Genomic DNA, 22639 nt, shown 5'->3' on the forward strand with positions numbered 1-22639 from the left:
AGGCGGACTCATCCCCTCCTGAGATGAGTCCGACCACAGTGGTGTCATCGAAAATCATTGAATCAATCATTGAAAATCTTTATGAAAACACCAGTCAAGCTGGTCAGCACAGGCTTTGAGCCCCTTCCCAGGCACTCTGTCAGGGCAAGCAGCCTTCTTGGTGTTCACAGTCTCACTTCATGTTCCTGAAGCTTCAGTGTACTGCTGCAGGGTGTTGGTGGATGTGTTGAGACTGGGCCTGATTTGTCAGTCTCAAAGCGGGAAAAGAAACGGTTCAGTTCCTCTGCTAGCGAGGCATCTGCGTTAACAGACACATTGTTGGACGAGTGATGGACGGGAACCACCAAGAGTACAGGGGAGTCATCACAGCCTTTGTTGACTGGTGTAGGCAAAACCACCTCTACATCAACACCAGTAAGACAAAGGAAATGGTCATCGATTTTCGGAGGAATCCTCAACAGACCACCAGAAGTTTAAGATGTTGTGGCAGCCATATTGCTTCTAATCTCAAAATATCTCAATATTTTGATGTTTCATATTACTCCAATAGTTGTCACTTTCGAACAAGAAATACAACGAAAAAAAATCAAAGTGGAATTTAGTCTTATTTAAAAATCAAGGGTGTTTTTTGCTTGAATTTCATTCATAGATGTCAAAATAAAATTTTGTTTTGCGTTTTATTTGTTTATATTTTCTCTATTTTGAAATAGACGTCATGACGTCACAGCTCCGTTGCGTCATGACGTTGTGACGTCATCGGGTCACGGTGCTGTCATGTTTTTATGCGCATATAAGCCGTTCCCTCGATTCAGTCATCATTTTTTGTACAGCAAAAGCGGCTTATTTGCGAGTAAATATGGAATGTATATATGTATGTATATGTATATATATATATATGTATGTGTGTATATAATAATAATATCATCATCATTGACTCGACAAAAGTCTAGTTGTCATCATACCCAGCTGCGTATGACGAAATTGGTAGTGCTTCTCCACAAGGTGCGCTTTCCTGGCAAAAGGCCCCAATACGTGATAATTTCAGACTCGGCATTCTGCCGTGATGGATACATCGCATTACCCCTCGAGCGCAACCAAATCCCGGCGACTGCAGAAAAAGTTTGCCTCGCAGATGTCAACAAAGAAAGAAAAAACGGATCACTTACCTCCCACTGTCTCCTCACTTACCTTCAGTCAGACAGTAGGAGGCAGATCACTGCCCAACGTCCTTCATGTTATCTCACCCGAAGTTATTACACAGAAGGGATTGTGTGTCGTGCTAACGCAAGTTCAGAGTCCTGATGGCTGTGGGAAAAAAACTGTCCTTAAGCCTATTCGTCCGTACTTTGTGAGACTTGTAGCGTCTGCTAGAGGGCAGCAACTGGAACAGGTTGTGACCAGGGTGGTATGGGTCCCCGACAATGTTCCCGGCTCTGCTGAGGTAACGAGGGCTGGCAATGTCTTCCAGTGAGGGCAGACAGCAGCCGAAGATTCTCTGGGCAGTGTTAATCACTCTCTGCATGGCCTTTTTGTCTGCTGCTGTTGTTGTTGTTAGGTCACCCAGGCGCCTGAGGATTACCCTCAGCAGCGCTAGAGCTGTCACTGGAACGCGGATTAGTTCATCCAGGGGGTAGCCGAAGGTGTGGGGCAGTGCGAATATCTCCGGTTGGATGAAAAACGTAGGGCGCCACGTTCCTGGGTGGCAGCTCTGGGTGGTTTTGTTGGATTCGCAGGCCGCGACGGGCGGCCTCTCGGGAGACAACTGTTGTCTCCCTGTCTGCTGCTGTGCTTCCAGCGTACCACACTGTAATGAAGTATGCCAGGATGCTCTCCACAGTGGCTCTATAGAAGGTCACCAGAAGCTTAGTCTCCAAGTTGTTCCTCCTGAGTACCCTGAGGAAATGGAGTCGTTTCTGGGCCATATTCACCACTGCCGTGGTATTGGTAGACCAGGAGAGCTTGTCCGTGACGTGGACCCCCAGGAATTTGAAGGACTGGACCCTGTCTACGCATACTCCATTTATGAGGAGTGGGGCCAGATCTGTGCTGCGTTTGCGAAAGTCCAGGATTATTTCTTTAGTTTTCATGGTGTTTAGTGTGAGATTGTTCACCAAACACCACAAAGACAGTTTGTTGACCTCATCTCTGTAGGCGGACTCATCCCCTCCTGAGATGAGTCCGACCACAGTGGTGTCATCGAAAATCATTGAATCAATCATTGAAAATCTTTATGAAAACACCAGTCAAGCTGGTCAGCACAGGCTTTGAGCCCCTTCCCAGGCACTCTGTCAGGGCAAGCAGCCTTCTTGGTGTTCACAGTCTCACTTCATGTTCCTGAAGCTTCAGTGTACTGCTGCAGGGTGTTGGTGGATGTGTTGAGACTGGGCCTGATTTGTCAGTCTCAAAGCGGGAAAAGAAACGGTTCAGTTCCTCTGCTAGCGAGGCATCTGCGTTAACAGACACATTGTTGGACGAGTGATGGACGGGAACCACCAAGAGTACAGGGGAGTCATCACAGCCTTTGTTGACTGGTGTAGGCAAAACCACCTCTACATCAACACCAGTAAGACAAAGGAAATGGTCATCGATTTTCGGAGGAATCCTCAACAGACCACTCAGGTGAACATCCAGGGTACAGACATTGAAATCATGGAGAATTTTAAGTACCTGGGTGTTCACCTCAACAACAAACTAGACTGGTCCACAAACATAGATGCCCTGTATAAAAGGGGCCAGAGCCGCCTCTACCTACTGAGGAGACTACGGTCCTTTGGAGTGTGCATGACACTGCTGAGGACCTTTTACGACACTGTGGTGGCATCTACAGTGTTTTATGCAGTGGTCTGTTGGGGATGCAGGAGCACGGAGAGGGACAGGAACAGGCTGAATAAGCTGGTCAGGAGGGCCAGCTCTGTTCTGGGCTGTCCTTTGTATTCTGTGGAGGAAGTGGGAGAGCGGAGGATGCTGACCAGAATGATGTCCATCATGGACAGCACCTCCCACCCCCTGCATGGGTCTGTGGAGTCCCTCCGAAGCTCTTTCAGCAATAGACTGCGGCACCCTCATTGCAGGAAAAAGCACTTCCGCAGATCCTTCCTCCCATCAGCTGTCAGGCTCTTTAACAAAACAAATGGCTAAATGTTAAGACTTACCGTATGTATACATTTACATCTGTGTATATATATATATATATTTATATATACGTATGTGTATGTATGTATGCGTATGTGTATATATATATATATATTTACCAGAAACATGCTTATTTATTTATTTCTATATTTATTATTTATGTATTTATTTATTTATTAACTTACTTATTACCTATCTATCTATGTCTAAAAGGCCTTTCCTATATCTGCATTCTCACCCTCTTGCTACTGTGACAATGAAATTTCCCGAATACGAAATGAATAAAGTTATCCAATCCAATTATTGTCATTGTAATTGGTAATGTGTCGTATTCCCCGCCACAGCTTCTTTAGGTTATTTCCTGTGAAGTGCTCCTCAATTTTCCTTGTATATGCTGCCTTGGCCTTTTTAATGCCTCTCTTCAGGTCTGCTCTGGCAGCGCTGTATTGTACCTTGTCCCCTGACCTGAAGGCGGTGTTACGGCATTTGATGAGTGCCTGTGTCTCACTGGTCATCCAGGGTTTTTGGTTAGGAAAAACCTGTATCCGTTTATTAACAGTGACATTGTCCGTACAGTTTTTGATGTAGGAAAGTACAGTGTCCGTGTAGTCCTGGAGGTTGTGGTGTTCAAAAAGTTCCCGAATGGTGCGGGAAAAACAGTCTTGCTGCTGAGAAAGGGCGTCCTCGGGCCATGTTTTTATTATCTTTATTTGTGGCCTTGTTAGCCTCCGGAGTGGGGTGTATGAGGGGGTGAGGGACAGGCAGACATGGTCGGATCCAGCAAGGTGAGGGAGGGGTGTGGCTCTATAAGCATGTTTGATGTTAGAATAAACATGGTCTTGAGTTTTATCTCCTCTGGTGTGACACTTCACATACTGGATAAACTTAGGCAGAACAGCCTTTAAACATGCTTTCATGAAGTCACCAGCGACAATAAAGACTCCATTGGGGTGGTCAAGCTGCTGTTTGTTTACAGTCGCTAGCAGGAGGCTAAGTGCCGTGCTAATGTTAGCATCCGGTGGAATGTAAACAGCCATTACAATGACAATCATTAGCTCTCTAGGTAGATAGAAGGGCCTGCACCGTACTGCCAAGAGCTCTAAATCAGGGGAGCAGTGAGTGTTAATGATCCTACTGTTGCAGCACCAGTCGTTGTGTATGTACACGCAAAGCCCCCCATTAATTTAATTTTTCAGAAATTTATTCTGGTTAATTTTAATGGTTTTATTACCATATTGTATTGTGAAGGTATCATGCAGCAGCACACAGGAACATTTCCATTTCTTTAAATTGATCAAATACTAACGATGATTAATTTTTCAAATAAATGTTTTCCTTGCTTTCAGGCTGGATTCATCATAGATAATGGAGTCAAGACCACTCAGGCAAATGACAAGGACAAGAGACCTTTCCTATCATTGGTTGGAGCCAGGTCTGCATGTGTTATTGTTTTCAGTTGCTTGTTTTTTCTGTCTTACTTATATTTAACCATGCAGTAATGTCTTACTAAAAATACCTCATAGATTAGCACATGGGGTGGCGCGAGTGGTTAATGCGTCGGCCTCACAGCTCTGGGGTCCTGGGTTCAAATCCAGGTCATGTCCATCAGTGTGGAGTTTCCATGTTCTCTCCGGGCCTACATGGGTTTCCTCCGGGTACTCAGGTTTCCTCCCACGTTCCAGAAAGATGCATGGTAGGCTGATTGGACACTCTAAATTGGCCCTAGGTATGGGTGTGAGTGCGCATGGTTGTCTGTCTCCTTGTGCTCTGCGATCGGCTGGCCACCGATTCAGGGTGTCCCCCGCCTCTGGCCCGGAGTCAGCTGGGATAGGCGCCTGCACCCCCCGCGACCCTAATGACGATAAAGCGGTTCAGAAAATAAGATGAGAGAGATAAGATGAGATATTAGCACATCCTCCTCAGTTATGAAAAATGTACTTCCATTTTGTCTTTGTGATTGTTTGCTTTCATGCTTTCACTTAAGTTTCCTCTCACATTCCATTATGAAGTATTTTTGGAAACTGGAGAGTCTAAATTGCTCATGGGTGTGAACAGCCCCCCTCTCCCTACTGGGCCGCTCAGACCACAACCCGGTCCGTCTGATCGGTCTGCATCCCTGTGGTGATCAAACAAACCCCAACCACAAGGAACATAAAAAGATGGACTGAGGAGACCAACATAGTACTCAGGGACTGTTTTGAGACCACTGACTGGGAGATGCTGTGTGATTAACATGGGAAGGACATTGACAGCTTGATCCACTGCATCACAGACTATATAACCTTCTGTGATGAGAAAACTGTGCCCTCCAAGAAGGTCCAATATTTCGCCAATAACATGCCAGGGGTCACCCCAGATCTTAAGGCCCTCCTGAACAACAAGAAGACGGTGTCTAAATCTGGAGACAAAGAAAGGCTGAAAATAGTCGAGAATGAGTTGAGGAGAGAGATAAGGAGGGGGAAGGCCAGCTACAAGAGGAAGCTGGAAGACCAACTCCAGAGGAGCAATGCCAGGGAGGTCTGGAGAGGCTTGAGGACCATCTCCAGTCATGGAATAAAATCATGCGACAGTGAGAGGGACCCAGGGTCCGGAGACAAGGAGTGTGCAAATTACCTAAATCAGTTCTTTAACACATTCAATTCTGCCCCCGCTTACTCCTTGCCCCCAAACCAGAGGCACCCCTCCCACATCTTCTTCTTCTTCTCACCTCTGCATAATCCCACCTTTGACGCTCACTCCCCACACTTCATCACCGGGGGACACCATCCTCCTTCACCACCGGCCTCTCCATGACTGTTGATCAGGTGATAAGACAGCTTAATAAGATACAGGCAAGGAAGGCTACTGGTCCTGATGGCCTCAGCTCCAGACTCCTGGGGGACTTGCAGATCAGGTGGGGAAGAGTGACTCTACATATTTTTAAACTCAGTTTCATTCTGCAGAAGGTCCCCACCTTGTGGAAAAATTCCTGTGTGGTTCCAGTTCCACAGACTGTGAACCCCAACCACTTCAGACCGGTAGCACTAACCTCTCACCTGACAAGACAATGGAGAGAATCATCCTGAACTACCTCAGCCCCCTGGTGAATACGGAGCTGGACCCCCTGCAGTTTGCCTATCGTCCACGCATTGGTGTGAAAGATGTAACTATCTACCTAATGCACAGGTCTCTTTCATGCCTGGAGATCCCGGGACACACTGGACTGCTCCACAAACATAGATACCCTGTAACATAGGGGCCAGAGTCACCTCTACCTACTGAGGAGACTACGGTCCTGTGGCCTGTGGAGGACACTGTAGTGGCATCTGCAGTTTTGTGTCGTGGTCTGTTGGGGAGGCGGGAGCAGGGAGAAGGACAGGAATAGGCTGAACAAGCTGGTCAGCAGGGCCAGCTCCATTCTGGACTCTCCTCTGGACTCTGTAGAGGAAGTGGGAGAGAAAAGGATGCTGGCCAAGATTTTGGACAACACCTCCCACCCCCTGCATGAGTCTGTGGAGTCCCTGCTCAGCTCTTTCAGCAATAGACTGCGGCACCCTCAGTGCAAGAAGGACCGCTTCTGCAGATCTTTGTTTTGAGAGAGAGAGGATAGATTTATATATATATATATATATATATATATATATATATATATATATATATATATATATATATATATATATATATATATATATATAGAGAGATATATATCCGGGATGGGCTTAGAGTAGAGCCTCTTCTCCTCCAAATCGAGATGAGTCAGATGAGTTGGTTTGGTCATCTGATTAAGATGCTCCCCGGATGGCTCCCTGGTGAGGAAGTCTGGGCTTCCCTGCTGGAGCTGGTGCCCCCGCGACCTGATCTCGGATAAGCGGAAGAAGATGAGATGAGACCAAATACTAATAACACATCTTTTATTTTATTCAGTGTCGATAAGCTTTTGTGTGTCTCCCTAGGTATGGACCGCATCAGGATGCTGATCCTTTTAAACCCAGAGTCCCAGCTCACATTAACCGTTTTATAGCTTACAAAAACCAGGACCATGGAGCTTGGTTGAGAGGAGGAGATATCTGGCTGGATGAATGCCAGTGAGTACAAAAATTGTCTATATATATTTGTGTGTTTGTGTGGGTGCGTGTGTATATATCCGGTGATTCTTCACCACTTTGCGGCTTCAGTACATCGCATTTTTTTTATCTTAAGTATAAAAAAAAAGAAGCGATATTTCACAGAGAAGAATAATGATTCGCTGATAATACAAACGGTGTCGTGCCTTTTCTTTGGATTACTTTACATACAGTTTGCATCGCGCACAAAAAAAGAATGCCGAGCCTTTATCCAGCATTGTATGAGCGAGGTCTGCCCCGCGATGCAGCCCTAGCTGGGAGGCAGCGGCAAGGATGCATTGCCGGACATTTTTATTCAAAAATGAACTGAAAGTGCTAAGGGTCACATGGATCGCCTGACGCTCTTCATGTGTGGGGATGTTGCTGGCTGGCTTCATGGTAAACCAGCCTTAATCAACAAGTTCGACCGTCCTCATGCTTTACGAAACAAGAAAGGGTGCCGCCCTTCAAGGTCTTGGACTCAAACTCCCATTAACCTGTTATTTTAGATTTATACAAGCAGGGGAGCCCGGCGAAGAACAAAAAGACAATTGCTGCGCTATTTAAAAAAACTGTTTTGAAAAATCGGTTAGATAAGAAAGGAAAATTTCTGTTACACGCATATAACAGCAAACGTGTATATAATTATGAACAGGTATGCTACAGAAGAAATTCAGTACTTCAAATCAATCAAGCAAAATGTACAGATATGATATGAGAAGCATTTCAGCAGTTCAATTCAATCAAACCAAAGCATCAGTCGGATACCAAAACAGCCCCAGCAGCTGTCGCTGATTCAGCCATTCGGCCAATGCGAATAGCACACAGTTCCTCAGTCTCATCAGCCCGAGCAGCTGCCATAGCCGGAGCGGCTATTCGCCGGCCACTTTTTCTCTGAGCGTAAGTCTGACCAGCCCCAGTAGCTGAAGTAGCCGAAGACTTTTTCTTACACCTTGCCATCCGAACCACCCTATTTTCTGTGGGCTCTACAGCTGATATTGCCCCTGCTAAGTCCACACACTCAGTAATAGGCATCTGAGCATGGTCAGGGCTATGTAACCATGATATGGATGCAGAATCATGAGCTCCTGCCGAGGTAGAAGCCTCGCCACCACTTTGTAATGCAGAAGATTGTGCAGAATCTTGAGCTCCCGCCGAGGGAGAAGCCTTGCCACCACTTTGGAATGCAGAAGATTGTGCTGCCATCTTGTTGCGCTTCAAACGTATGTAAAGTATGCAAAAAAGGAACGTATAATATATACGGAAGCAGGAGTATCGAAACGTGACGATCAATTTCAAAAGAAAGGCTGACAAATTTTACCTAATGTTTGGGTGTTATTTTTGGTAAAACATTGTAAACCAAAGTGAAAATATGACGCCTTTCCACGTCATTTACAAACGTAATTTTGGGAAGAATTTCCGCCACCGAGTTTCCAGGTGCACACACATACACATGCATCCGTACATCACGCTTTATAAGGAATTGAGAATCGATAAAGCGTGATTTATGGATGGTGGATGTTTTGTAACTCCTGTCACAACAAAAAAAAGTGTTCCGGGGGGCACCTAGAAACTCAGACCAATCAGCCACGCGGTGCGTTTAGGACACATCATGTAAAAATAATGATTCATGCATGCAATAAAAGTTGAGTTTACACACTTAGAGAAGGTGAAGAAATGCAATCACTTGTCTATTAGGATCCGACAGCCGTTTCTGATCACCATAAAAAAATTCAACTCTCTACGTTGTACGGTTTGGACAAACGTAGCGAGAGAATCTTAATATACACACACAAAAACACACACTCACACACCCATAAATCACACTTTATAAGGATTATAGATCAAGTCGAAATGAACTATTTTCACTGTGAGTCCAGTATTTAAAGTATTTACTTTTTTTAAAAATATATACATTATATTTAGATCAGTGATTCTTAGCCTGGGTTCGATCGAACCCTAGGGGTTCGGTCAGTCGATCTCAGGGGTTCGGTGGAGCCTCTGCCGTGGAGGTCAAGACACATCGACTCATCATCTCTACACACGATAACATGCCCCGCTTGACCATATGTGTGTGTGTATATATATATATATATATATATATATATATATATATATATATATATATATATATATATATAATTTATATATATATATATATATATATATATATATATATATATACAGTGGTACCTCGAGATACGAGCTTAATCCGTTCCGGGACTGAGCTCGTATGACAAGATTCTCGTAACTCGAGCGGAAGTTTCCCATTGAAATGCATGGGAAACAAATTAATTTGTTCCAACTCTGTGAAAAAAACACCAAAAACAGGATATTGGATTGAAAAAAATGTTTTATTTCTTATAATTTGCCATATATTGACAAAGTAATAAATAACAGGTGGTTTAATAGAAATAAAGTGTTTAATCTAACTAAAATTGGGCAGATTTCGCCGAGGGGAGAGGGGCACAAAAGGGGTGGGGGCTTCGTTTTTTTTTTCACACAACGCACTCGTAAACGGAACAAACACTCCACCCTCACGTTCGCTATCGATGGGCTGTTTGCTGTCGTACTATTCCCTTCAAAATATTCCGAAAATGATGCACACAAATGTCCTCACAATCGAATAACGCACGACCACTTGCCAACGAGTAGCAGTCTTTTATCAGCGATCACGCCGCTGCTCATGTTGTTGTTGTTGTTGGGTCACCTCAGGCGCTTGAGGATTACCCTCAGCAGCGCTAGAGCTGTCACTGGAACGCGGATTAGTTCATCCAGGGGGTAGCCGGAGGTGTGGGGCAGTGCGAATATCTCCGGCTGGATGAAAAACGTAGGGCGCCACGTTCCTGGGTGGCAGTTCTGGGTGGTTTTGTTGGATTCGCATGGGAGCTTCGGGGTGCTGGCTAGCGGCTCCTTTTAGCTTGTAGCATCTGTGTTCGCATCCCCTCGAACGGCGCCTATGATAGAGTGCCATTGCCTGTCGGTGTTGTGCGCACGAGTATACTTCATTACGCAGAAAGCCCTCTTTTCCCCACGCATGCGCGTTGTGCGTTTCCTGGTCTGAATAACTCATCCAGTGCTCGTAAATATTGTTATACACGAAAGATATGCAAAAAAAAATGCCATGGCCACCTGGCTTGGTCGCATCACGAAATTTTGACCGCATCACGGGCAAATTATTCGATCGAAATTTCCCCCATAAGACGAGCATTTTGTATGATGAGCGGTCGTATGACGAAGGACCACTGTATATATATATATATATATATATATATATATATATATATATATATATATATATATATATATACATATATACACATATATATACATATATATACACAAAAATACAATTATCAACAAGTGTATTTATTCAATATTACAGTTATAGGCATGTGGAAAGACCGTAGTGTATTAATATCGAGATCAGTGGTTCTTAACTTTGTTGGAGCTACTGAACCCCACCAGTTTCATCGAACCCTACTTCAGTTAAAAATAAATATATACATATATATATATATATATATATATATGCAGCATAGGTTTAGTGACTTAAGATGTTACTAAACATATTTATTTTACAGATTTGCAGATAACGGCATTGGTCTAACTCTAGCAAGGTATGTAAGCTCAGCCTCTTTTCCTATTTCATTATTATAGATTTTTAGATATATTATAATAGTGATATTAAATATAGTAATACTACCTATTACATTATAACATAACATGTACAGTGGGGCAAATAAGTATTTAGTCAACCACCAATTGTGCAAGTTATCCTACTTAAAAAGATTAGAGAGGCCTGTAATTGTCAACATGGGTAAACCTCAACCATGAGAGACAATGTGGGGGGGGAAAAAACAGAAAATCACATTGTTTGATTTTTAAAGAATTTATTTGCAAATCATGGTGAAAATAATTATTTGGTCAATACCAACAGTTCATCTCAATACATTCTTATGTACCCTTTGTTGGCAATAACGGAGGCCAAACGTTTTCTGTAACTCTTCACAAGCCTTTCACACACTGTTGCTGGTATTTTGGCCCATTCCTCCATGCAGATCTCTTCTCGAGCAGTGATGTTTTGGGGCTGTCATTGGGCAACACGGACTTTCAACTCCCTGCACAGATTTTCTATGGGGTTCAGATCTGGCTAAGCCACTCCAGGACCTCAAAATGCTTTTACGAAGCCACTCCTTTGTTGCCCTGGTTGTGTGTTTGGGGTCATTGTCATGCTGAAAGACCCAGCCACGTCTCATCTTCAATGGAAAGAGATTTTCACTCAAAATCTCTCGATACATGGCCCCATTCATTCTTTCCTTTACACAGAACAGTCGTCCTGGTCCCTTTGCAGAAAATCAGCCCCAAAGCATGATGTTTCCACCCCCATGGTTCACAGTGGGTATGGTGTTCTTCGGATGCAATTCAGTATTCTTTCTCCAAACACGAGAACCTGTTTCTACCAAAAGTTCTATTTTTGTTTAATTGTCCCAGTCCTTTTCTGTATCATCCAAATGATCTCTAACGAACCGCAGACGGGCCTGGATGTGTACTGCCTTCAGCAGGGGGACACGTCTGGCGGTGCCGGATTTGAGTCGCTGTCGGCGTATTGTGTTACTGATAGTAGCCTTTGTTACTCTGGTTCCAGCTCTCTGTAGGTCATTCACTAGGTCTCCCCGTGTGGTTCTGGGATTTTTGCTCACCGTTCTTGTTATCATTTTGACGCCACGGGGTGAGATTTTGCATGGAGCCCCAGATCGAGGGAGATTATCAGTGGTGTTGTATGTCTTCCATTTTCTAATAATTGCTCCCACAGTTGATTTCTTTACACCAAGTGTTTTAGCTATTGCAGATTCAGTCTTCCCAGCCTGGTGCAGGTCTACATTTTTTTCTCTAGTGGAGTTTGGAGTGTGAGAGACTGAGGTTGTGTGACAAGTGTCTTTTATACCAACAATGAGTTAAAACCGATGCTATAAGTACACATAACGAGTGGAGACCTCATTAGAAGGCAGAAACCTTGCTTTGTAGGTGACCAAATACTTATTTTCCACTGTAATTTGAAATAAATTCTTTAAAAATCAAACAATGTCATTTTTGTTCCCCCCCTATTCTGTCTCTCATGTTTGAGGTTTACCCATGTTGACAATTACAGGCCTCTCTAATCTTTTCAAGTAGGAGAACTTGCACAATTGGTGGTTGACCAAACACTTATTTGCCCCACTGTATGTATGTATATATGTATATATGTGTATACGTGTATGTATGTGTATGTATGTATGTACATGTGTATGTGTGTAGGTGTGTGCGTGTGTGCGCACGTGCGTGCATGTCTGTATGTATACAGGAAGGGGCCAAATACCTTTTCACGACACTGTACATAAAGTGTTAAAGTATTTGCCCTCTTTCTGATTTCTGTTTTATTTTTGTTTGCATATGCCGTTTCTAAATGATGATTTTATTTACCAAGACAGAAAATATTACAAACTTTTCTGCCCCTCTGTGAAAAAGTAATTGCTCTCCTTTGTTACATCACAAAATAACTGTGACTAATAGCAATTTTAGGAAAGCTGAGTTCAATTTCACAGGCCACACCCACACCTGATTACCACCATATCTGTTGAATCAAGAAAACACTTAAATAGAATGTGTCAGACAAACTGAAGTAGGCTGCAAAATGATTGACAGCAGAGTATCACCCCACGATCCAAAGAAATTCAAGAAGAATTGCAAAAAAAGTGATGGACATCTATCACACCAGCAGGTTCACCTCTGAATGGCAAAAAAACAAAAAACAAAGTTAAGGTTCTGGAGCGGCCAAGTCAAAGTCTGGATTTAAATCCTATTGAAATGCTGTGATGTGATCTGAAACGAGCTATTCATGCTAGAAAACCCCATCATATTGCAGAATTGAAAGAATTCTACACAGAAGAGTGGGCGAAAATTCCTCCGTTGTGAAAGCCTCATCACAAATTATCGTAAACGCTTGATTTCAGTTATTGTTGCCAAAAGGGCCACAACCCGTTATTAGGTTCAGGGGGCAATTACTTTTTCACAGAGGGCCAGACAAGTTTGTAATTTTTTTCTGCCTTGGTAAATAAAATCATCATTTCGAAACTGCATTTTCTCTTTCCTTGGGTTGTCTCTGTGTCATATAATTGGTTTAATGATTTGAAACCTTCGTGTGTGATAAAAATGCAAAAAACACATAAGTCACAAATGGGGCAAATACTGTTTCATGGCACTGTATATGTGAAAAATCTATACTGTATATGATACACATATTGTATCGGCGCACCTAAAAAATATGTCCAGAATGCCTAAGGAGCAACTTGGATTCGCCAGGGCATCTCAATGGGTACTAGGACGCGACAGTGCACACGAGTCTTGTTCTTTGCATGAATCCTACACGCATTAGAATGGGCATATATGCATGGCTAAGTACTTCGAGGATTTCTTCCCCACTATACAATACTAACATTCCTTAGTCATTTTTACCTGTTCATACTTTTATCTGACCTATCTTCCCTTTTCCTTTCCCTCGGTTACTAGGTATTCCCTCCTTTTGTAATGCCCCCTTGGTAAAAGTAGAAATAGAAACAGCAACGCCACCTGTATTAGGTAGTATATATGTATGTATACTTTTCATATAATGTTTTTTTTTGTATCTCGCGATTTCTTTTTTTTTCTTCCTTTCTCCATAGGGTTAGTTATTCACATTTGTACACACCTGCAAGACTAATAGTAAATAGAACCTGTACCTATTGATTTTTCCTTCAGATTTTCTAACACTTTGTTCTTCTTGTGTGCAGTGGAGGAACGTTTCCAGATGATGATGGTTCTCATCAACAGGTGAAGAATTCCCTGTTTGTGGGGGAAAGTGACAATCATGGGATGCAACTATCAGGGAATAACAGTATCCTGTCAGGCAGGACCCTCCCACATGTCATGTAAGTGAAAATCAAAAACTCATTATTCCATAAACATCTTTTGCAGAGCCCAAACCAAAAAGCGATGCATCAGATTTACATCCAAGCGATGCATTTCAGGTTTAAAATATCAACAAAACTGGTGCTAAAGTTGTTCATGTTTATTGAATTTCCTCAGCCTGTAAATAACCTGTGTGTTGTTTATCTGGTTTGGCTCTTGCCTGTAAAACAACAAATTTCAATAATATATTAAATATACCACAGATGATTTATTGTTTTTTGTGTGTGAATCCTAATTTTATTATTTCTAATGTCACAATATGAAATTTTGCTTGATAAGTTTATAGTGCACACATTATAATGACCCAAATTACTGCACTCTGGTCAGAAATGTGTTTTTTGTTGAAGTAAACATCAAGTACACAACTCAGTCTTTCTTCCTCCATGGGATTAACATTTTTTTACCGACATGCTATTTGTATATAGAAGAAAAGGCCTGCCTTGAAAGGGGGTGCAAGAAAAAAGTGCTTACCAATAGGAACGTATTTAGGTATGCATTTTGCAAAACCCTATCGGTTTGACCCCCAAAAATTGCACCTGCAAAGAGATGCGCTTACAAGGCGCAGTTCAAACTGGAAGCTATCTTCCATGCGGAGGAACATGGAAATCTAGCTCCATCGAGGCACCTCAACAAAAACGAGTCCATGGTTCGCAAGTGGAGGGAGCTGGGAAATTATCTTCGAAAAGTAAAAAAAGACAATACCGAGTTTCTGCGGTTGTAAGGCAAACGGCTTGGGAGCAATAGATATCCAATGGCAAACAGTACCATATTACTAAAATTATATAAAATGGACAGGGCGCCCAATCAGTCTGTGCGCCTTGGTTATGCACTGAATTCAAAATTTTGTATTACCCCGACCGCTTGATTGGTTTCATTTCATGCCAACATTCTACTTACTGCGGTCAACACAACGAACGTTCACTCTAGAAATAGCCTGCCAGTGTACACCAACCATTATGGTAAATCAATTCAAAACATCCCAGAAGATGGCAAGGCAATGCTCGTGGCACTTTTAACCCTAAAAAACATTCTCAGAAGTTAAAGAAACAACACCTTATAGCAACTATTCAGAGGAAAGGCCTGACGTTAATGACAACAGAATGCGGGTATGAAAGCTTGGAAAATGGACTCAAGCCATGGATAACAGCGAGAAGAAACAGCGTTGCGAACAGCTTGGGGATGATGAATTAACAGATGGCAAACATTGTGGTTCCGTACAAAGAATGGCAGGCAGCGTCGCACGAGTTATGTGACAATTTGGAATGGATTGTCGATGCCCCGGCGAGCACTGAAGTTTGAGTTTTCGTCAAAGCTGGAATCACTATTATGAAACCCCACGGCGACAATTCTGACCCCGACAATGAGATGGAACCCAGCATTGTTGATGAACTCGCCCACCTGGCCACTCTTTATGTCGAATACATAAGATGAGGACTTTGACAGATTTGTAGATGTTTGGATGCTTTGACTTATATTATCGCAAATACACATTACGTCAATAAAACAAAATCAAACTCAGTTTTGCTCCAGTTGCCTTTTTTTTTAAACAAATGCTACCATCCATGCTAACATATGTGTCATATTAGCACGACCATTGAAGTGCAGTGCGTCCATTGAGCCAAAGCGTCTTTTCTATGGGCAAAAAAACATAAATTGCACCTGCAATTGAGACAGAACCCTTTCAGTCGGTGCGCCCATTATGTGTGAAAATAAGATAATTATACAAGACTGGCGGGAAACGTCGGCCGAGTTACGCAATGATTTGTGGAGGGTAAAGTGTTGGCTAGCAAGGCACGCTTTCGCCTAAGCCGGTCTGCATCACTTTTATGAGATGTAACCATGTGTGGTGGACAGCGAACTTGCCCACTCGGTCGGTTTATGTCACATACAGAAAATGAGGACTTAGAGGGATTTTTAGATGTTTGGATGCTTTGACTTATATAAACGTGAGTACACATTACGTTAAGTAAGCACAATCACAATCAGTGTTCCTGTTGCCTTTTTTTAAAAACATACGCTAGCATGCAGTGTTATTGCACATTGAGCCAAAGTGCCTTGTGTATAGGCAAAATACAGAAATTGCACCCACAACTGAGACAGAACCCTATAAGTCGATAGTTGTATATAATATGTTGTTGTTGTTGTTTTTCCTCTCTGACCTCCGACAGCCTCTTGTGTGTGTTTTTTAAGGCTATAGTCATCTGATAAACTATTCTGTTTACAGATGCCTACTCAGCCAGTGTTTCTCCATTTTATTATTGTTATCTTAACATCTGTTTGCTCTTGGTTTCTGATCAAATAAAAAATTGCCCTGCCAATAATGCAACATATTTATTCCTAAAAATAAATTCAAGATATGATCTAAATTTCTGGCCTGTTTTTTTTAGGGCGGGTGGGCAAATCTTGGAGCAAACTTGTATCGTTTGATAAGTATTTGGTGTTATACTATTTGTGCCTACTTTCTAATTTGCCAAAAATTATGTCACTTTCTAATGTTCATTTTAGCCGCATTATGAAGGAATGTGACTAGGGGTGGGCAAACCGGTCCTCGAGGGCTGCTGTGGGTGCAGGTTTTTGTTCCAACCGATCCAGCAAAGACACTTTGACCAATTAGATCAATTAGATTTCCACAGAAAACAAGAAGCACCTGACTGCAATCCAATAATTGCACTTGTAGGTTGGTGAAAAGCTGGCCTCTTAATGGGTTGGAATGAAAACCTGCACCCACTTGCGGCCCTTTCTGGAATAGTTTGCCCACCCCTGGACTAGCCCCTGTTGACCAAAATGGCACAAATATGGCTGCGAGCATTAACAATTATCACGGGGATAATTTGGCAAATACAAGACTGACTTAAATATTCAAAATATCAAATTGCCTTAAGATTGCTCCTGGAATCATTTACTTGTTTTGCTTTTAGCTGACCATCAGGAGTAAGGTCTAAAGAGAGTTGGAAAGTTTATGTTTAATGCCTTGATGTGTGGGTTTGTTTATATAGTGATTTCCCTATTCGGGGCATGCAGATCTACGATGGGCCCATCAATGTACAAAACTGTACATTTCGTAAATACACTGCTCTGGAGGGACGCCACAGCAGCGCTTTTGGCTTTAGGCTTAACAACTCATGGCAGAGTTGCCCCAACAATAATGTGACAGACATCACCTTTGACCACGTACCGGTAAGTCAACAGTATGTTGAAATTCATAAACAAAGTAAAAATATTTCACAACAATCACAATTTTCTACAGTAATTGTTGGAATGCTTTGAAAGTATCCACCAAAAAAATACTCTCATTATTTAAGTCCTACCTCTACTTAAGAAATTAATTGGTTCCAGAACTTTTTTCGTACGTTAAAAATGTCAGCAGCTGATCCCAAGCATTGACAATCCATTTCAAATAAACTTCCATTGATGATGGTCGCATGTTGCCGGATTTTGTGTAACTCTTCTCGCCGTGCAAAACATCGAGTTCTCGTAGAACTGTCGGACTTTGGCCTTGAATGGGGCGTTCCAGTAGACCTCGGGGGCCTGTATAAATTTGGTGCAGCCTCCTGGAATCACGGGGACATCAATATGGAGCTTCTTCAATTTCTTCTTGGTAGCATCGCTAATGTGACAACGGTATGAATACCAGTCAAGAAGGCGCTTGCCAAACATAGAAGAACCGATGATCCGGCATGCCGCTCTATTTTTCAAACTTTCCCCCGTAGTGACGTTCAATTAGAGGGTGCCGTTCTATTTTTCAAACTTTCCCCCATAGTGACGTTCAATTAGAGGGTGCGTTTTATTTTTCAATTCTTCCCCCAAAGTGCCGTTTTATTAGAGGTGCTGTTCAAATAGAGGTGCCGCTCAAATAGAGGTTTTACGGTGTGTGTGTACAGACGCTCCCCTACTTACGAACGAGTTAGGTTTCGAGCGATTGTTCATAAGTTGAATTTGTTCGAAAGTTGCTCAGTGCTATATTTTGTATTATAATTTATGTTTAAGGCCTATATAAGTATATTGAAGTTTTATATAAATGCATTTGTATGTTTAAGGCTTGTATAAGTAACACGCATTGGTTTGTACTGAAAAAAAACATTTAATAAAATGGAGAGAATACATACAGTACTGTATATATACATTAGAGAGAGAGAGAGACTTACTAGAAACTGGCCGAAAGAAGCTATCTAATGACGATTGCAGTTTCCTTTTTTTCATTATAAATGATGCGGTAGCACTGTATGGCATCATTCAATTGATTTGCAAACTTTGTGCAACGTTCAATATTTGGGTCCTGCTGCTCGATCTTTCTGTTTATAAATGGTACTGACGATCGAACGATTCAAGTTGTATTCCCGTGCAACGCTCACCACTTTGTCACGTGCATCAAGCTTCGTTATTATTGCCACTCATTTCAAATGAAATGGATTGCCTCTTCCTTGCACCTCCCTCAATAGAAGCCTTTCGCTTTTCACCAACCATATCGAATAATGGATGCACGAGATATTTAATTATAAAAATGAAAAAAGTTCTTTGCGCACTGGAGATACGTTCACGCCCTTCCGCACTGCAACGAACTGGGCAGAGGAAGGTAGATGCTGCATTCATAACTCGAATGTTCGTAAGTAGGGGAGCGTCTGTATATATAATATATATACACACACCGTAAAACCTCTATTTGAGCGGCACCTCTATTTGAACGTATATATATATATATATATATATATATATATATATATATATATATATATATATATATATATATATATATACGTTCAAATAGAGGTGCCGCTCAAATAGAGGTTTTACGGTGTGTGTATATATATTATATATACAGACGCTCCCCTACTGCTTTACCCCCTATACAAACAAACCCATATATATATATATATGGGTTTGTTTGTATAGGGGGTAAAGTTTGAAAAATAGAACGGCATGCCATTGAAATAGAGGTAATAATCAGACAGGATTTGTCATCATTGATCGTTGTATATAATATGTTGTTGTTTTTTTCCTCTCTGACCTCCGACAGCCTCTTATGTGTGTTTTTAAGGCTATAGTTATCTGCTAAACTATTCTGTTTGTTTGCAAGGGTCAGAAATCTGCCTCAAGGCCTTCACAATCAGTTCTGCGGGCTCTGCTGCATTAGACAAGCGTCGATAAGACTGTTGCTTTAACCAATCAGATTTCGAGTTGGCAACACCACAATGCATTGTCGCAGGCGTAGGGATACGTCATTGCCTTGTCGCAGGCGTAGGGATACGTCGTCGCTTTCACCAACTATAACTGGCTAGTGATTAGCCAGAGCTAGCAAACTGTATATTGTTGTGTTGATTTAAAGCCATTTTCAAGACGGACTATGCCAGAAATACGACAGAACAGGCTCGACTTTCAGCATTAGCTTCGATGGCGATATAAAAGAAGGAAGAAAGAAAGCAGGGTGGATATTGTGTACAGTTAAAAAGGATTTTTGGTGAGTAAAATATGGCTATATTGCTAATAATATTTCAATTGTGGGCCAAGTTCTGATATCTGAAAAGCTCTGGTGTTTGTATTTAAGCTCCAACGTTTGTATTTAATCACTAAATGCTGCTAGGAAGTGGATGTTACCCCATTTTGGTGCAATTTTTGCCGTTTCGCGTATGGACATATCGACGTTCATCGCTGTCTTTTTCCCGGGGAAATGATACTCCGGGCCCGGTTCTGATGTCTAAAAAGCTCCAATATTTGTATTTAATCAATAAATGCTTTTTTCGGCTGGATTTTACCCCATTTTCGGGCAATGTTTGCCGGTACGCCATTGACGTTCATCGCTGTCTTTTCCCGGGAAAATCACCCCCCGGCTGTAAATTCTGAAAAGCTCCAGTATTTGTATTTAATCATTAAATGCTGCTAGGAAGTGGATTTTACCCGTTGAAGGCGCTACGAGAAAATGCAGGGACCGCCACTGATATACCGTAATTACTCGAATATAACGCGCACTCGAAAATAACACGCAGGTAATTTTGGGCCAAAAAAATCTGGAAAAACGCAGTACTCGAATATAGTGCGCACCTAAAATTTCCCGCTGACGAAAATCAGAAATCTTACCTTTTTTTCTTCGTTTCACGATTGTTTTGTTCAAAACCGGATAGAGAAATCTTCAGGTACGAGCGTGTCGAGTGTCGTGCAGTTGGGAATTATGCGTTTGAATTTTAGGGCAATAGATGATACACAGAGTGGACAAACATATCATGTAGACATGTTATGTTGCAATACCTTTTAGACTTCCTTGAACATTGACTACATTTCAATTGACAATACCATGTTTTAATTCAAATATCTATTGTCATTCTCAAACAAGAAAAGGAACATACAAATTGAATAAATAAATCATTTGAAGATATGCACAATGGAAAAGACTATCACATGTAACAAGGGAATGTACTGCCCCCCGCTGGACATATTTTTAAATACAAGTACGTACTACACTACAATGTAGTATTCTACTTTCCAGCTTATTAATGCAGGATTGTGATGTTTGTGAGGCTTGACGATCTTTAATATGCGTGTATTTTGAATTCAAAGTTGGAAATTGCACAATGTCCGTGCGTCAAAGTGAGTTTGACAATGCTTTTTTCGATCGAAAATTTGTAATTTATTTTAGTTATTGATTATAACACGCACCCCCAACTATTGGAATTAATTATATAGCAAAAATATACGTGTTATAGTCGAGTAATTACGGTACACACATACATATATATATATATATATATATATATATATATATTTATATATATATATATATATATATATATATATATATATATTTATATATATATATATATATTTATATATATATATATATATATATATATATATATATATATATTTATATATATATATATATATATATATATATATATATACGTATATATATATAATAATCAGACAGGATTTGTCATCATCATTGATTCGTCAAAAGCCTAATTGTCATCATACCCAGCTGCGTATGACGAAATTGGTGAGATAAATAAGTATATAATTTTCACCCAATTATTGAAATATATTTTGATTAATTCCTTACAGTGGCGTAGATTAGATAACTTTAATCATCCCATATTAGATTAGATAATTTATTCATCCCGTATTAACCAGTGTCCGCTAAAACTGATCTGTGTTTCGTCTGCGTTCTAATAAAAAATCTTTCAGGATAAATAAAAGAACACGAACACTGCTTAAATGCTGAAACATTATATTTAACCCTATTATGTTACAGCCCGACAGTTGTGTTAAAAACTTTAGGCCACCACTCCGAGTTAATATCTTGTTCGTCCTGCCAAACGTGAAAGGTTTTGTATTTTTGCACTCCTTGCCTACTAGTACGGCCAACTCTATCCATAAACACATTTACTACGCTTTCGTCAATCACAAAAGAGATATTAGTCTGAATTTTCTGCCGGTCTTTTAATTTTTAATGGTTTAATAGCGAAAGTACTCTGTTAGCAGTAGCTCAACCTGATGAGATGGCCCATTTATTGATATGGGCAAGGCATTAGACATTTTTTATGTGTTTTCCCCCCACTTGACTTTGCAAGATCAACGGATAACGAGGTACATATTGGTTTAAGTTTTTGATTTGTCAGTTTTGAGACTTCTTTCAAGATCTTCCGGAGCTTCAAGATCCTCTCGCGTATACACACTGTGTGCGGTCGATTGGTCGCCGGTCTTTTGGTCGCCGGTCTTTTGGTCGCCCGTTGTCACGGTCTGGGCGACCAAAAGACCGGCGACCAAAAGACCGACGACAAAACGAGGTAAAACAACACGGTCTACGCATCAATAAAAGCCAACAATGGCCATGAGCAGTTTCACTGAGCCGATGTGTGAGTGTATAAGAGTTTGTATGTACAGACACTCCCCTACTTACGAACGCAATTGGTTCCGAGCGATTGTTCATAAGTTGAATTTGTTTGTAAGTTGATTCAGTGCTATATTTTGTATTATGATTTATGTTTAAGGCCGATATAAGTATATTGAAGGTTTATATAAGTGCATTTGTATGTTTAAGGCTTGTATAAGTAACACGCATTGGTTTGTACTGAGAAAAAAAAAACATTTAATAAAATGGAGAGAATATGTACAGTACTGTAGAGAGAGAGAGATTTATGTATTAGAAACTGGCCAAAAGAAGCGACCTAATGACGATTGCACAGTTTTCTTCTTTTTTTCATCATAAATAATGCGGTAGCACTGTATGGCATCATTCAATTGATTTGCAAACTTTGTGCAACGTTCAATATTTGGGTCCTGCTGCTCGATCTTTCTGTTTATAAATGGTACTGACGGTCGAACGATTCAATGCCCGTGAAACGCGCATCAAGCTTCGTTATTATTGCCACTCGTTTCAAATGAAATGGCTTGCCTCTTCCTTGCAACTCCCTCAATAGAAGCCTTTAGCTTTTTACCAACCATAT

General features: G+C 41.3%; 1 protein-coding gene across 1 annotated transcript in view; it reads left to right on the forward strand.

Annotated features, from left to right (window-relative positions):
• The window catches only part of cemip (cell migration inducing hyaluronidase 1), a 166355-nt gene that overhangs the window by 113483 nt on the left and 30233 nt on the right, over positions 1 to 22639 (forward strand). The window contains exons 18-22 of the mRNA XM_077591982.1: positions 4479 to 4564; positions 7065 to 7196; positions 10799 to 10834; positions 14024 to 14161; positions 17198 to 17378. Coding sequence (XP_077448108.1) covers positions 4479 to 4564; positions 7065 to 7196; positions 10799 to 10834; positions 14024 to 14161; positions 17198 to 17378 — 573 coding nt within the window. The remainder of the gene's footprint in view (positions 1 to 4478; positions 4565 to 7064; positions 7197 to 10798; positions 10835 to 14023; positions 14162 to 17197; positions 17379 to 22639) is intronic.

Source organism: Stigmatopora argus, chromosome 2 (genome assembly GCF_051989625.1).
Source record: "Stigmatopora argus isolate UIUO_Sarg chromosome 2, RoL_Sarg_1.0, whole genome shotgun sequence".
NCBI classification, from domain to species: domain Eukaryota; kingdom Metazoa; phylum Chordata; class Actinopteri; order Syngnathiformes; family Syngnathidae; genus Stigmatopora; species Stigmatopora argus.